The sequence below is a fragment of the Manduca sexta genome, chromosome 28 (genome assembly GCF_014839805.1).
Source record: "Manduca sexta isolate Smith_Timp_Sample1 chromosome 28, JHU_Msex_v1.0, whole genome shotgun sequence".
Classification (NCBI taxonomy): domain Eukaryota; kingdom Metazoa; phylum Arthropoda; class Insecta; order Lepidoptera; family Sphingidae; genus Manduca; species Manduca sexta.
Window position 1 is genome coordinate 710,405 of NC_051142.1, and position 16,199 is coordinate 726,603.

Here is a 16,199-nt window from a genome sequence, read left to right on the forward strand (position 1 = left end):
AAAGTGATATTTAATGTGCTGAAATAATTACAACCAACAATATTCCCGAACAAATGACAAGACAAGCAATCAATCAGAAGCCCCACTAATCTGCAGCGGGCACCGGTAAGTTGCAATATATTCGCACCGGCGCGGCGCGGCGGCATGCGGCATGGCACTTCGGTTACGATCTTGAGTCACGTATACAACTGGTTCGGAGCCCGTAAATCTAGTTTCGTGACTGTCGAATAAATTTCCGCAGAGGGCAGCAGCCAGCAGCCGAAAGCACAGCTGAGCCGACGCGATGGCGTCTGGATTTTTTTGCAGCAATAGATATCGGAGAGAAGGCGGCGCGCGCGCCAATACGACCGGTGCGCCAGTCAGCCGCCGCTCCCCGCCGCGTGCGCGCGTCCCTGGTGAAAGGCCAACTACCTGTACGACCGTTATTGCCCTAAATGACCACCTAATGGACGAACGAAAAGGTAGTCCATGCATGCCCGTGATAGCTCAGTGTGAACTGTAGTGGAGTGCAGTGTTGTTCATGTCGAAATGGAGGAGATCCGCATATCGGATTGGCCCGAACCACCTGGTTCCCATGCATGGCTGCCCGCTTATGGTTTCCAGCATGATATATTGGAAAAGGATGATTATTTCGGCACAAACGGTGAGTGCCGGCTGCGCGGTTTGTAGGCCGTTGAGTTCTGTAGCCGTCAGGTTTGGCTTAGGAGTGTTGTAAACCCGCTTGTTTGGAATGTAAACGGCTTTAGTTTGTGGATTTGTGGAACGTTCAGATGTCGCTTTTATTGCGGGGACAGTCGAAGGTGCTGTCTCTACACTTGTGATTCGTATATCAGGTTAATCCATGATCACCAATGTTCATTATTATAATACAATTTTAACACACTCGATTATAAATCGATCATTACTCAATGACCAATTTTACGGTAATTTATAGATTAAAGCGAATACATTTATTACTGGTTGTTACAGTATGCTCTATATAGAGTCGATGAAACAAAGCCGGTCAAAGGAAATATTTCCTTAATGACTTCACATCTTAGACTTTAGATACAATTCAAAGCCTCCAAATTCCTTATTTGTCGAAATCTGCACATTCATGTCACATGAGTCAATGTATTGTTTGGAGTGGACAAAAAGACCCAAAGTAAAAGAGTTTGGCCCGGAGGTTAATGTCTCAAGGTATTGTAAAATATAAATTAAATCTGATTTTTGTGAAACATCTGGTTCTCGAAACAATACATTAAGTAATTCATTGTTGGTAGAGTTCAAATAAGCATTGTTAGCGAAACTAATGATTTCTTTAATAATACACCTGAGAAACACAATGGTTACTGCGATGCCAAAACGCGCGTTAATGCTAAATTAAGTCTTAGGTAGCTATTTAAATTCATTTTTATTTCCCAAAACATAATTACTACATTTTTTAAGATTAAAGAGTATAAACAATGTTTATTTGTATAAAAAGTTCTTTGTTATACAAAGATCGGACTGCTGCATAGTTGTGAATTGTTTCCCGCCAAAAATCGCATAACTCAGTTCGATATTGTTCCAACGAAAAATGACAATATAATAAATGAATCTAATGTAAAATTTTAAAAATATTTTTATTATTTATTATTTTATATTTACAAATAATATAATTATAAATTACTAAATATAAATTCTCACAGAAAAAACTCCATCAAATTAATCAATTTGAATACTTAAAATAATTGTCTCAAGATTTTTAAGTTGCTACCCCTCGTCTCTGTACTAGTTAAATGAGAAAGTAAAGCGCATTTAGCGTGAATTATCATAAGATAATAAAAATGTTAATGAAACCATTGAGGTTAATGTTTGCATTTATCATATCGCAAAATGGCACTCTAATACCTTTTATAGCTCCATTGAATATACTATGACAAATAATAGACCAGGTTTTGTGTAAATTGTGTTTGTTTATTCAGGCGTTACGGTTTACGCAGTAATGTTAGTAATAAAACATTTTTCTTTTGTTTTAAGTAGTTGGTACTTAGGATTTTTCTACTAATTATTCGTAATTTATTTATATCTGTGTACTTTACTAAGCAATGTCATTTAAAAACCCGCCATATAGTATACAGTATTTAAAAAAATAACAGGCATTTTTAAAATAATAAATAATAATAATATAAACCTTCATATCATTTCCAACTCACATTCGTTGCAGTCATTATTTACACTGAAATTATTTTACGCAAGTAGATTTAAAGATACACGAAATACTTTTAACTAGCCTTAATATTTGATTGTTAACAACTGATTTACACTTTATATTATGTGATTTGTAACTGAAATTCTAGTCTGATCCACAATAAAAAGGTGAATGGAAAAGAAATAAAGTGACAAATGTAAAATAAACCTTCAAAGGTTATCCTAGAGTTCATAACATTTTTACAGTAATATGTTAAGTGAAAACGGTGAAAGTATGTAATGAAGTAATATTAGACGCATCATGTATTAAATAATATTGACTTCTTCGGTAGCACTTTTACTTTCAGATATCGTGTTTCAGAACATAAATCGTCTTTCTTAACACTTTGAAGTTTGTATTACATTATATAAATTATTTTTAATTAAATATTTACTTTTATAAATCGGTCAATCTATTCTCATAGTTATTTATAGAAACACAATTCCTATATACCAATTAAGAAGAGGTGTGTGTAGCAAATAACCGTCCGAAATGAACCGCTTTAGACTTATTTCAATTATAATGTACACCAAACATCTAGTCAAAAAATTATACCTTACTGTAACGGTCTACATAAAAAACTAGGTAGCTACTGTGTAAACAAAAAAGTTCTTCGACAGTGTCGTAATAATATGTATGATAAGTGATTTAACCCAAAATTATTATTTAATTATCGGAGCAATTGTCATCTTTTATTTTTTTAATCCTGGCTCGATTCTACCTATAGAGAAAAAGCATAGACATAAATTATTAGTGTTATACAAAAAAAAAGAAAAATATATTTTAGAACACTATTCGAATTTTAAATGAAAAATACAGTCCAATTCCAAAATTATTTAAAGAAATTTGGAGTTCCATTTTTAAAAACAAAACATGAACGTAAAATGGAATGACCGACCTCTTTTAACAAACGCATTTTTTTTTTATACTTATTAAAATATTTAACAAACCGGGGCTCAACGACCTTATCACGTATGCGTGGTTGATCCATAAGCAATGAGATTAGCCTGTCGTCGCTACACTTTCAAAACATATTACACGTCATTACTGTAGCAAATACCAGACAGATTTATAGAGGTGTTTCGTCTTGATTGCCAATTCATCCTAGACATATATAACCTTAGGGAAATTTCTTCGTAATTATAAGAAAATTATAACAGGCATTTTATGTAATTAAAAGTTAAACATACTTGAAAAATAAAAAAAGAACGATAAATAAACATTATCGCCTCACATCGTATAATACGGATGATAATGTAAGCAAAAATGCGGATTGGTAAAAAAAAATGTAAACATGCCACAATTTTTATACTATAACAGGTGACCCTAAAAACAAATAGTTTTTAAAATTGGTATTGTTTCGTATTCTTTTATAATTAAAGAATGACAATGCCACTAAGGCTACTTTATAATTTTAGTAGAACTAATCCTAACCTCAAAAATATAGAGCACTTTTTACAGCGCAAAAATACCTGTGTTGTGTGTCCTAGCCTTGTCTTGCTCCGGTTGATTGCATTTTGAAATAACTATGTTTATCGCTCAATTAGTGCTTAGGTCGATAAATTGTGTTTCTTGCAGTTCGCTTCTTATCTTAAAATCCTTGTCAGTTCGTAAAACCCACTATTTAACTTACGCGAAATAATATACCTAATAGGTAAGCCGTACTGTATTTCCAACTAATTCTTTTCTGTCTTTAAAGTACATTTTCGCTTGTTTACTTTTATACTGGTCATAATAATAATATACATAATATCTTAGTATTTTGGAATATTTAAGTAACGAAATTTTTTATGCTTTTATTTCTGGTGAGTCAATCTAAATTTTCATCCATTTACAGCTTCGTTTCAATAATAACTTCCTCTAATATATATTTTTTATAACAAACAGTAATACTCGTATAACCTCATTGTGCCGTGGGATTTTACTATAGCTTCCTTTGCAAATCCGAAAGATTTGTTGTTAATTAACAGAGCAAGACATGTTAACATGTTTACACTGAAGGAAAACTTGTTGACGAAACGCTTAATTTGGAGTTTAAGTAAATTTCCAGCGAAGGTGATATCACGTCTTGTACCGAAATAGATCGTGAGTAATCTTCATTAATGACAATTAGGATGACGTTCTTTACTGCTGCTTGCCTTGGAGGTAAAGGGAAATGTTTGTACATTTCTACTTATTTAACTGTGTCACAAGTCATCAAGATACAAGAGACACTGAGCATATATAAACATCAATTGAATTGTACATACTTACATTTATGTTTAATATACACCCTCTTGATTTAGCATAAGTTTGTTGAATTTAAGATTTAGCTTTTCACATTCGTTTAGCTAAACATGCGATTTAAGCTGTTGATCTCTAATTTTCAAGCCTATTCTATACCGTACAAGATGACAATGTGACGCTCTTATTTAACAAATAAATAAATACTTGTCTATCGCAATTCGATCGAGGTATAAAATTCAATATTCTTAATATCATTGCAACCTTTTCGCGCATTAAAAGGGTTTTAACATGCACCCCGTACCCACCTGCAGTTTAAATAATTAAAACGTAAAGTTTTTGTCGGCCGGTTCGTTGGCGCGTTATAAATTCCATATGCCCTGTGCTTGGAAGCATGCGGTCTGACCAGTCCCCCGGTTGTAAAGGTCATTTCTTATCCGTAGGCGAATCGCGCGCTTCGAATTCGTTGGGATGGGATGGGAATTTGAAATTGGAATTTCATATTTTGAAATGTTTCGAAGGAGGTTGGAATTTTACGTTTATGGACGCCAAATACAGCGGCCATTGCGGATAAATTTTATTTCTTGAAACGAGTTCTTTTAATAAATTCAAAATTCTCTGTTGGTCAATATTGTCAATTTTTAATGTTGCGTCACCAACTTTTGGTTACTTTTACATACGGTTTAAATATTTAGATCAGCCAATTAGATTCCGTATTATGTATACAATGTTTTACGAAATGAAAAAAAAATCCATGTCGTAATATACCTAGCTATCAAATGCAAATAAACATTCAAACTATATTTGGCATTATCAGTAAGGTGCACAGTTCAAGAAAAAATGTTATTACCTCTTATTGCAAGCAGACGATTCATCAATATCAACAAACAAGTTATTTGTCAGCCTTGTATGATAACTAATGACATCTATCAAAGTCAATTGAGGTCTACGCGCACATCTATTAGCCTATAATGCATTCAATATTAATGTTTTTGTCCCTCACGAACTACGATGGCTTCTCTCTTATACAACTCAGTGATGCGACGATAGATCACATGTCTGATTGTAATAAATATTGATAAGCAGTATTAAAAATGAATACAACGTTAAACATCATCCTGAGACAATAGACATGCCTTGATTTGGATATTCTCTCTATCTTTTAACATTCTTGTACTAGAATACTTAGCTTAGCAGTAGACGTAAGAAAAGCGATTAGTACTAACCTAGGACTCTTATCAAAATTGATTGATTTTACTTAAATAGTACTCATGTTAATAAGAATCAAAGATACCACTCGAATCGTTGAATGAAATATGACAGCACAATCTCAGGAACATCAACCAAACAAATGTAAACTCAATTCGTAAATATTAACATAACATTGCTTGCCACTTGATTTTGTTATCCAATGCCAAACATGTGTAACTGGCACTATACGCAAGTACTTGTACAAGTACTTACCACACAAGTCAGGAAACTAATTTTAATGAAAATGAGCTCGGTATCAAATAATTTGTATACTGAGAATACTAACGTAGCAAGTTGAATGGCGGCCATTGTTTGTGATGTTAAGTAGCAACATTGTTCGAATTGATGATCAAGTATAATTTAAAAGCAAAATACGGTTTGTTTGTATTAAAATGAGGGACATAACATGGTTTGTTTAAAAAGTAAATCTTGATTGAAACTATTGATTTGAATAAAGAACTGGATTGATTTTTAATGAAATATTGTAGTCGAACTTAGGTAAACATTTTTTTTTTCAATGGAATAATTTATTCGCAGTACTAACAAAAATTTAAGTTCTTAATGGAAACATATTTCAAAAATTGATGGAACCGTATTGAATCGTCCATCATTGAATTAGAACACGAGGTGTTAAGAAGGAACGAAAATAGTAAGGAAGGAGAAAAAATTGCAAAAAACTACGAATTTGGTTGAAATAATAGTGATATTGTTTATTAAACCCACTGCCTACCCATTTTCATGACATAGGGCTAAACCAGTGCCAATCAATTGCGACATGCCTGCACGACACAATAAAAACACAGCGAGGCGTGAGATTATTATCGCGTTTGAAACATTCCTTGACAGGGATGTCTTGAGCCGCTCTCCGGCTGTGACCTTGTCTTCATTCCTTTGCACCATTCACATACTTTTACATGGTATTAATGCAAATAGGCATTTGGAGCATATCCTATTATGTAGATATTCAATTGCAAGGCATTGTTTCTGCTGCCAGGTGTTTATTTAGTTGAATAATATCCAAATTCTGATTATGTGGAATTAATATTAGCGTTGAATCTTTATGAACCTCGTTATCTACTGTTATATTATCGACTGCCCCAATTAAAATTTTGGGATTATAATTGTATATAGCAGTTCAGTAGTCAGCAGTAATAACAAATCTATGTCTAGTTGTCAAAGGAATATTGGCAAAGAGTATAAGAAAATCACTAAACGTTTAACCAGTTGAAGAACTGAAGTCTAGTGGGTTCTGTTCAGACTAGTTACTATATTATCTGAAAATAAAAGCTTTTGCAAGACTACCCCGCAGACATTGTCGCGACGCCATCGTTGTTTTTTGCACCAGCCGTTGCCCCCGCTCGCCCTTACAGTCGCACCTGGCAGATGAGCATTTTATATTCTCCAGCCAACATCCATGTATAAAACACATGCCAAAGTATAAAGTCCTTGAGTTGTCGCAGCTTGACATTTGAGATAAACCGTCTTGCCAGATAAGACGCAAAAGTTAGTAAATTCGGAAGGTGACGCGCCCGTGGGATGTGGCATCAAGTGGATAACATTTAATTTGTCTGGTCGGACAGGTGAATGAGCTAAAAAGGAATCCGGCTGTCGTCTAAAATTGTGAAACGTGTACGTGTTTTATGTTTGTGTGACAATATTGTTTTATAAATCCGGTTAAACGATGATTGTGAATTTGTAAAATATTGTTTGTTAGGAATTTTGTATTGTTATTATAATCTTGTTTGGGACTACGTAAAATAGATTTTAGAACTTAGTGATATCAATTTTGCTTATAACTAATTAAATCTAAATATAGCCGTGCTGTTTTACTGTCAATGCAGGAATAACCGCATATTCATTTAATTGGTTCTCAAAGGACATGTTTTCTATGCCTGTGGGTGTTTAAACACCTTGTTTTGAATAAAACTTGATCTTGACACTGCTGCACTTTCCACTGATTACAATATTAGTATGTTTTCGCTTTTCTAATATCTTATCGCTGACAGCTGACATAAAAATAGGTACAACTACTTAGACGCCGTAAAGAGTAGTTATCGGGTTCAAATGTTGACGCTATAATACAATGTTTTACATTTATTAAACATTGGTGTGGGTTAGTGAGTAGTCACTTAAAAACTCATGCCAATGGACTGAGAATGCTTTTTGGTTCGTATAAAAATTTAATAATTCCTTTTCCATTTAGCAGTGGTGAAGGGTTCCTATAGCTCGATTTTTGCCGGCTTCCCTTTCGTTACTTATGTTTAATGTAATTTTGATTGGAACGATTTGCAGACCACTTTTATCCATATTACCTATAAACTATATGTTGTGTCCGGTTCCCTTTTGGAAAACGTCACCCTTCGCCACTGCCATCTACTCTTACAAAATCTGAACGTAACAATAAAAGAATAACAATAAACCAGGAATTAATAGACATACGATGAAACAAAAACTTTAATCACTATTTAATCGTGTAGGTAAGCCATGTAGGTAAATGAAACATATATCTTTTCATTGTTAAAACAACTGTTAGTTGATATCACTATTATAATTAAAACCTTTAGTTTAATAGCCGCATTAGTCATGCTATTACAATCTGACTTACCAAACCATTAATAACAAATTATAACCAACATAAACTTAAGCAAGAGGTCAGCAAAAACATACCGTGATAAAAAATTTAAAAATAGTCATTACGAACAATGAAACAAGCCCTATACGAAACAACGACCTCTACGTTACAAATTGAATTTCGACATGAAAACGGGAAAATAAACCAACACGTGACGGATCGGAACAAGGTGCTATTCTGCGTGTTGCTAGATTCCGTGACAGTTAGGTTTAGGACACGCGGTCAGAGACCGTTCGTGGTAATGGCCAATCGTGCTTTGAAGTATTAGAATGTTTTGGATTAAAGAACTGTTTCTTCCAATTCTGTGGCGTTAGTGTTTCGATCGGACTTTTCCTTGATTAAATTTGCATCTGTTAATGTATTTTGGTGTCATAATTTTTACTAAATATTTTCAAAACAATATCCATAAATATGTAATAAACCGAATGATTAAAAGCAATCTTCACGATAAAGACCAATAAACTGTTTGATAAACACTTGCGTCAATAGGTATTGAATGTGTAATTAACAAAACTTATCTTTGTAATCTGTGTCACATAATTCACTAATATTGTTGAACGTATTAGATTCGTAATGTTATTATTTATTATAATAAATTAATGTTATTTATTGCGTGAACTGATAAATGCTAAAGTTTGTGGTGTTTTGAGGTATGGATGTTTGTTACAAGTAAACGTAGAGACTTCTGAACGGATTTGGAAGAATTTCGGCGTACAGATATTGAATTTTGTCTAATAATAATTAAGCTAGTAAACGGGAGAGTAAATGGTATACTAGTAGACTAGGTACTAACTTTACCAATATAAACAAATTTTGTAAAATAGCGCTGAATTAAACCTTCCTAAACTATACATTGATATTTTTTTTCGTATTTTATCGCGGTTGTTTATTTATATTATATTTTTCCCCAACGTTTCGCAGACTTTGCAGCCTTCATAGCCATAGGGGGGTCTGAGGTGTTGATCGTCCGAAAAATCACAAACTAGCAGTCTATGAAACTCTTAGAGTAATATGCGAGTGGCCTTAACTTTTAACTCTATCCTTGTCCACCAGGCTATACAGCTATTTTTATCTCAGAAAAGGTCCTTACAAAAGCCAAGCTACGAGCAGCAAATATTTATAAATAATATCATAGGTTTACACACTGATTATAACTACAGAGACCTCAAATATACAAACGGCAGCTCTCTTTATTTTAGTTGTATGTCTTGAGATTTAATGTAAGATATTTCAAGTTAATTAGGGTATGTAGTCATTTAATTGTTAGCTGTGAGCAAAAAACACATCGCGATTACATGTCGGAGTTATTTTTTATAATTATGGACCTTTACATATAAACACATTGCACTGCTTTAAAAAAATACCGAAGTAATTTAAAATATAGAAACATTCCTGCCGATTGTCTTTTCAATTACCGCAAGGTGACACATTTTGGCGTCAATAATATTTGCTTCTTATCTCCAGTGATTGCACTTTCCAATTGTATGTAATCTGATAATTTATATATATTTAACTAATATAACTGATGATTAAGTATGAAACACTATTTGAGGAACGATAATGTAATCAAAATTACCCGGAAAAAGTAAAATAGCGTATAAATCGTTAATTACAATTGAGTATGTATCGCATGTCACAATGATTAAGGTTTTATGAAAAATATTGCCTTATTTTACTAATTAAGTAAATATATTTACATTAAAACTGGCAAAGAAAGTCCCATATAATTTCTTAGTGATAATTTTAAAACTATGTAATCAGCAAAGCAATAATATTGAATGGTTATATTTGAAAGGTGATAAAACTGTAGGTGTTTTTTAGTATCGCAGAGGAAATGCGAGCTTGCATAATACTTGCACAATTAAAAATAAATGTTTAATTGTAGAATGTTCGTTAATTTCTTCCGATTAAATAATAGGAGATTTTTGGATAAAAACTTTTTACGTCAAAGATGAAAAACTAAAATAGCGATAATTACTGCGACCTTTTACTGCTGAGCTACTACTCGACGAATTGCATCACTGATTATGCTCTATACAAGGAACAACAAAAGAAAATGATACACACCATTAATTTTAAATAATTTCAATGTTACTTTTTATACAAGGATCGATATGAATTTGGTATGAATTTATACACCTATTATGTAAAATTAAATAATAAACTAGTTGCCTACGGCTTCGCCCGTGTGCAAGAGTTTTTAGGAATTAAAGTCCCGCTATATATTTATTTTCTGAAGCGGCGATAGCCTAGTTGAGTGTGGAATGGACTACCAAGACGAATGTCCGCAGGTTCAAATCCCAAGGGCACACACCTCTGACTTTTCTAAAAAATCATGTGTGTATTCTTTGTGAATTTATCGTTCGCTTTAACGGTAAAGGAAAACATCGTGAGGAAACCTGCATATCTGAGAAGTTCTCTATAGGAATTTCGAAGGTGTGTGAAGTCTACCAATCCGCACTAGGCCAGCGTGGTGGACTAAGGCCTAATCCCTCTCAGTAGTAGAGGAGGCCCGTGCTCAGCAGTGGGCAAGTATATAATACAGGGCTGATATTATTATTTATTATTATTATATATTTTCCCGGGATAGAATGTAGCGTATAACCGTCCCAGGGTTTTAAACTACTCCATACCAAATTTTCATAAAAATTCGTTCAGTAGATTTTAAGAAAATCGATAACATACAGACAGAAAAGAGGACGTTGTTTAATAATACTATAGATAACTTGTAAATATACGATTTTGCTATACCTAGTTCAATTCACGAGACGTTGTTTAATAATACGTATATATAACTTGTAAATATACGATTTTCATATGCCTGATACGATTTGAACTTATCATTGTTTTTAATGGTCAGCCTCAAAATACCGAGATGGTATTTTAAAAGCATTTCAAAAATTCAAATATCCATGCAGAGCGTTCATTAACATTCGGACAGCACACGCAATCACGCAAAACAAAACAGAAGAACCTTGACATTTCTACCACGCTTGAGGGAAAGTCTAATTGTTTGTGTCTACAGAAAAAAGTAATTGACTTTTTACTCGATTCCATTGATTGCGAAACGTTGTCTACAGACAAAAACGTTTGATTTATACATGTTAACATTCGGAACTGAATGTTCGCACGTGGCATGTTCCGTGGTAATTAAACAGGTCCGTGTCCATACTAATTATTACAGTCTTGGTTTGCATCTTTTAAGGTTTAGGTATAGAAAAAAAAAATGGGTCTCTAACTCTATAATTAAAGAACATGATGTATCTAGACACATCCCTAAAAATGAATACACTAAAAATGATATTGTAGAATTATCTAATCAACATGCATTCTTTCATTGTTTCCGATAATTCGTCATTTAAATATTTTATTCCCTTTTATTTTTTCTTATTCGGGCACGGCAGTGACCTAACTACAACTTTTGTAACAGATTTTACCCACATATTTTTTAACAAATACGTCTTATTTTTTGTCTTTATCTTTCATGTTTGCTTGGTGTTCATGCATATATTATCTGTCTTCTTACAAAAATAAACCCCTACTGTTAACATGACCAAGAATAGAATAAGGTAAATCAAAACAAAATCGACATCACAAACCTGTCTAACAGCACATGCCACAGAGCTTACCATACGAAAAACCCCGTTATAATTTCATAATAGCAGCATTACTATGCATCAAAATCAGTCACACCTCACTAAACCAGGATGTACCGGGCGTGGCGAATTAGTAAAATAGGTCTTGCACGCAGCTCCGCTTGCGTTATAAACCTTTTTCGGAGTGTCAGTTCTAGGTATAATATACTTCTTCGAGATAAAAATAACATCCTAATTATGGTCAATCTGAGAGTCAAATTCTATCCCAATTTACTTCGAACTGATATTCAAACATTTTCACAAATTTTCGCACAATCCATCGCATTTATAAAATTACTAGTTTTGCTTGCAGGTTCATCCGAGTATTAGAGTTTTCGGGGATAAAAGTGCTCTATATCCTTCTCAGGGTCTTACACTATCTCCAGACCAAATTTCATCGAAATCGGTTTAGTGGTTTTTAAATTTATCGTGTTTAGAAAACATACTGATGCGTCCGGGGCTTCTCTTTAATAATATGCATGGATATAAGTATAAAATGTATATTAGTAACATTATTATTGCTTCACAATCAGTCACAGCTCACTAATTTCAGGATGTGCTGGCTTTAGTTTTATATTACACCGGTGAATGACTCACTGATTCTTGTTCGAGTTAACTTCACACGATATCTGAATTCTGAAGGTCTTTTATAACTCGCTCGGTGCGCGTTGTACTGTGACTTGTTAATTATGTAATGTATTTATTTTTGCCATTTCAGTTGTCAGTTTTGGTGGATTGAATCGATTCAAAATGATAAGGTTTTATTGTGGGTCTGTATTTGATGGAAGAGAAAGGGCGTGGAGCAGTTGATTCTGATGACTAAGAAGGATTTTTTTAATATTAAATAATTATAACAGTTTACAATATTTAAACTGCAAAATGAACATATATTATGTGATAAAAACCGTAATATCCAACTTCAAGTTATATGATTTCTAAGTAAATTTGCTAAACAGTTCTCAAGATGTTTAACATTCCGCCTAAGAATTTTTTATTTCTTTTGAAAGCACGCGTAATAAGATTTGGCCAGACGTTGAGGTGCGATTAATTGGATTTTCATTTTGAAATCCTTAAGACCCGTCTTTGATATACTTGGAAGGTTCGAAAGCCAATTAAGTACGGGTAATTAAGTGTTACTTACATTTTAGCTATAAAACGTTTTATTACTTAATCTACTGACAGTTATAAAAGTACCGTGAAGTATAGAGTTTTTAACTAATCTGGTTATAAAAGTAAATTGCCGCATTCTGTTCATGACATTTTAAAAATTATATATATTTTTAATGTTTATTATGTTTTAGTTATCCACGCCCGCGCTAATGACCGTTGTTGGCATGAAGGTATCACATAGAAGTTTTCAAGTTAATGGGAGCCTAAATGTTAATCCAGATGATAGTTTATGTGTGTGCCAAATTACATTCAAATCCATTCAGCAGTTTCTGCTCTTTTTTCTAACGAATATCTGAACATACTAATATACTAAACGTTCGTAAAGGACGTGGTCAGTTCCTGCAAAGTTGTTTTGTAAAACCTAGTTGCTATCAAATTTGAGCTAACGATTAAATGAAAATACAATATAACTATTCCTTCTAGAACATTTCATATTTCTATAGAACTTTAGAGAGAATTTTAGGGCAAACTAAATTCCAATAACGCAAAATTCGTTACTATACATAAGGTTTTAGAAACTAGGTACAACGCCAAACAGAAATTGACCTTATAAGTAGTGAAGTGTCAATTAGTGCCAAGTTAAGTTTGTCATACTTCACATGCATCTTAATCATACTTTACATTTCAACTTTTACTTTTCGCAATATGGCGGCAAGTTAATTCTTCGCTTGGGAAAAAGGCGCAAAGGGAAACTAATTTATTTTTGTAGAACTGGATGATGTCATCACAAGCTTGCTGGCTATAAATATACTTTAAATACAACCTCGCATATTCAATCATTGTATCTTGACCATATATTTTTCCAAACAGAAAACTGGTAAGATACTAAACACAAGCTATCAGACTGACGTTGTGAAGAACTGTGATGAATGACTTTGTTGACGACCTTGTATAATCGCGTAAGCCATCGTAGAAGACAATGATCTCCGATAATATATGCACATTCGTAAATGAGTCATTAGTGTCATTACCGTCAGCGCAATGACTTAATGAAATGGTATTTTTATCTATAAAATACGATAAAACGTAAGCAATATCTAAAACCTGTAGACTTTCCATTCCCTGTAGCAGTAGCGAAGGGACCATATAACCAAATTCTTGCCGGCTTTCCCTTCGTAATTATATAAAATCTAATTATCATTAGAACTAATTCCAAACCACGTTTATGCACATTATCAGAACTTATTAATTGTATACAGCGTCCTTTCGGAAAAATTCGCCTTTCGCCACCGCCCTGCACACTTTTCACAAATTATACAGTATATGTTTCACCATTTTAAGATGCACTTTCCTTGTTTATCTCTGCACCACTCTGTCGACTAGGAAACAATACCTATGGTCAAGTCCTCACGTGTATTTATGTATATAAAGTGTAAATAAAAATCTAATGGAATGCAAATTTCAAGCATAGAATTAAATTCCCGTCTTATATTTGTTTTAGATATAGAAGGCGGAACTAATTGAACACAGTTAACGCACCACATTGGAATTTATAATTTGCTTAACACGCCGGTATAAAATGACGTTTCGAGTTTACTGTAAGGTAACATATATACCTAAGTATTACTTAGTTAAGATTCTACAACCCAATTCACTGCGAAAGGACTGTTATTTGGTGATGTTCAAACATGTAAGATTTTGTCTTAGATCACCTTAATGGTTGTGTGATTGTGTTCAGACAGTAAAGTAGAGTCTTATGTTTTCCAATCCTTCAAAAAAACATTAAAAGTTATTCGATACTGCAATAGATTCATTCTGCGTTTTGGAGCAAACACGTGTACGAAATATATTCGAAAATTCTCAACAGCCATTGTAATGAAACGCATAATTTGTCTGTTTCCGATTCATAAGACCTAATAAATCTGAACAGTAGGTTACGTCCTACATTACAGCCTACGCTTCGGAACTAATTGGGTATTCGGAACTAATTGGTACCTTCAAACAATCGTGGACCGTCCTTGCCAGGTCGCGAAGACAAAGAAATACCCGCATACCGTATGGAACATATGAATTGAGATCGTGACCAGCTCGGGCTGCGCGGGAATTACCTTGAACGTCGGTTGTTCAAATGTTGGATAATGGAGCATGTTTGATAATTATATAATAAGGTGCTGCTTGCGGGTTAGTTTGCGTGAAAGCCCTTTGTTTAAAGACTCACTTTCAGGAATAAAAACGAGCCTAAGTGTTCATTGAGGACATGGTCTATCCGTGTGAAAAATTGTATCCAAATCCGTTCAGCAGTTGCTGTGTTTACTTCTAACAAATATCCAAACATCATCACAATCTTTCGCATTTATTATAATATTATTATTCATATTAGTGAATCTACCGCTATACAAGGTAATGATCAATTCCTTGTTCAATTAATGGTTTTGAATGTTGCTATATTTTTGACATGTGCTTCCTGTATTATCAGATATAAAGACTGACGGTTGTTAGTTTAGAATAGATCTTAATGACCTGGTAGTGAACATTTAAATGTAGGAGGTGCAACATTATAGTCAAAAAGCAAGTATGACTGATTATCTGTCAAAATGTATACTTGAATCTTGAAAGAGTTAATAATTATCATTTTCTTATACTTGTGCAAGTCTAAAACTGTTTCTGAATCGAAATCAGAAAAGAAGTTCGATATTTAAATTTAACTTTTTTTTTATATGTAGTCCCTTCGTCACGGTTTGTAATCACTTACTGTGCAAAATTAAAATCTTTTGTACGGTTGGTAAGGCACGCTCCACACGAAACAGGTGGAAAACAAGGACCGTGAAAGTTGATGCCACGCGTATTACACGCTTCGGAAACACTTTTTAGAGAATTATTCACATATTCATTGTTTTGGTGGATACAAACCTCTTTTGTCTATACCTTGTTCGGTCTGCTTTATGGACAGATGTTTTGGCTATGGTAAGTTAGCGGTGTGGTTATAAAGGCTTTACTTGTTTTTTTTATGTAGATCTATTGTGTTGTTTTTAATATTATGCTCGTTATTATGTTAGACACGCTTAAAATGCTACTATAACAAGCGAGATAATTATAGGTTAAACTTAATGTTGTTATACTTTATGTTAGTTCCAAG

The 16,199-nt window shown here is 33.5% G+C and overlaps 1 protein-coding gene across 2 annotated transcripts in view; it reads left to right on the plus strand.

Moving 5' to 3' along the window:
- The first annotated feature begins 329 nt into the window (after positions 1-329).
- Positions 330-16,199, plus strand: part of LOC115449365 (serine/arginine repetitive matrix protein 1) — a 101,180-nt gene continuing 85,310 nt past the window's right edge. Inside the window, exon 1 of one of the 2 annotated variants that reach the window (XM_037444269.1) lies at positions 330-643. In XM_037444269.1, the coding sequence (XP_037300166.1) occupies positions 529-643 (115 nt within the window). In that variant the 5' untranslated portion in view covers positions 330-528. The remainder of the gene's footprint in view (positions 644-16,199) is intronic. The other variant, XM_037444272.1, reaches the window with a different exon arrangement.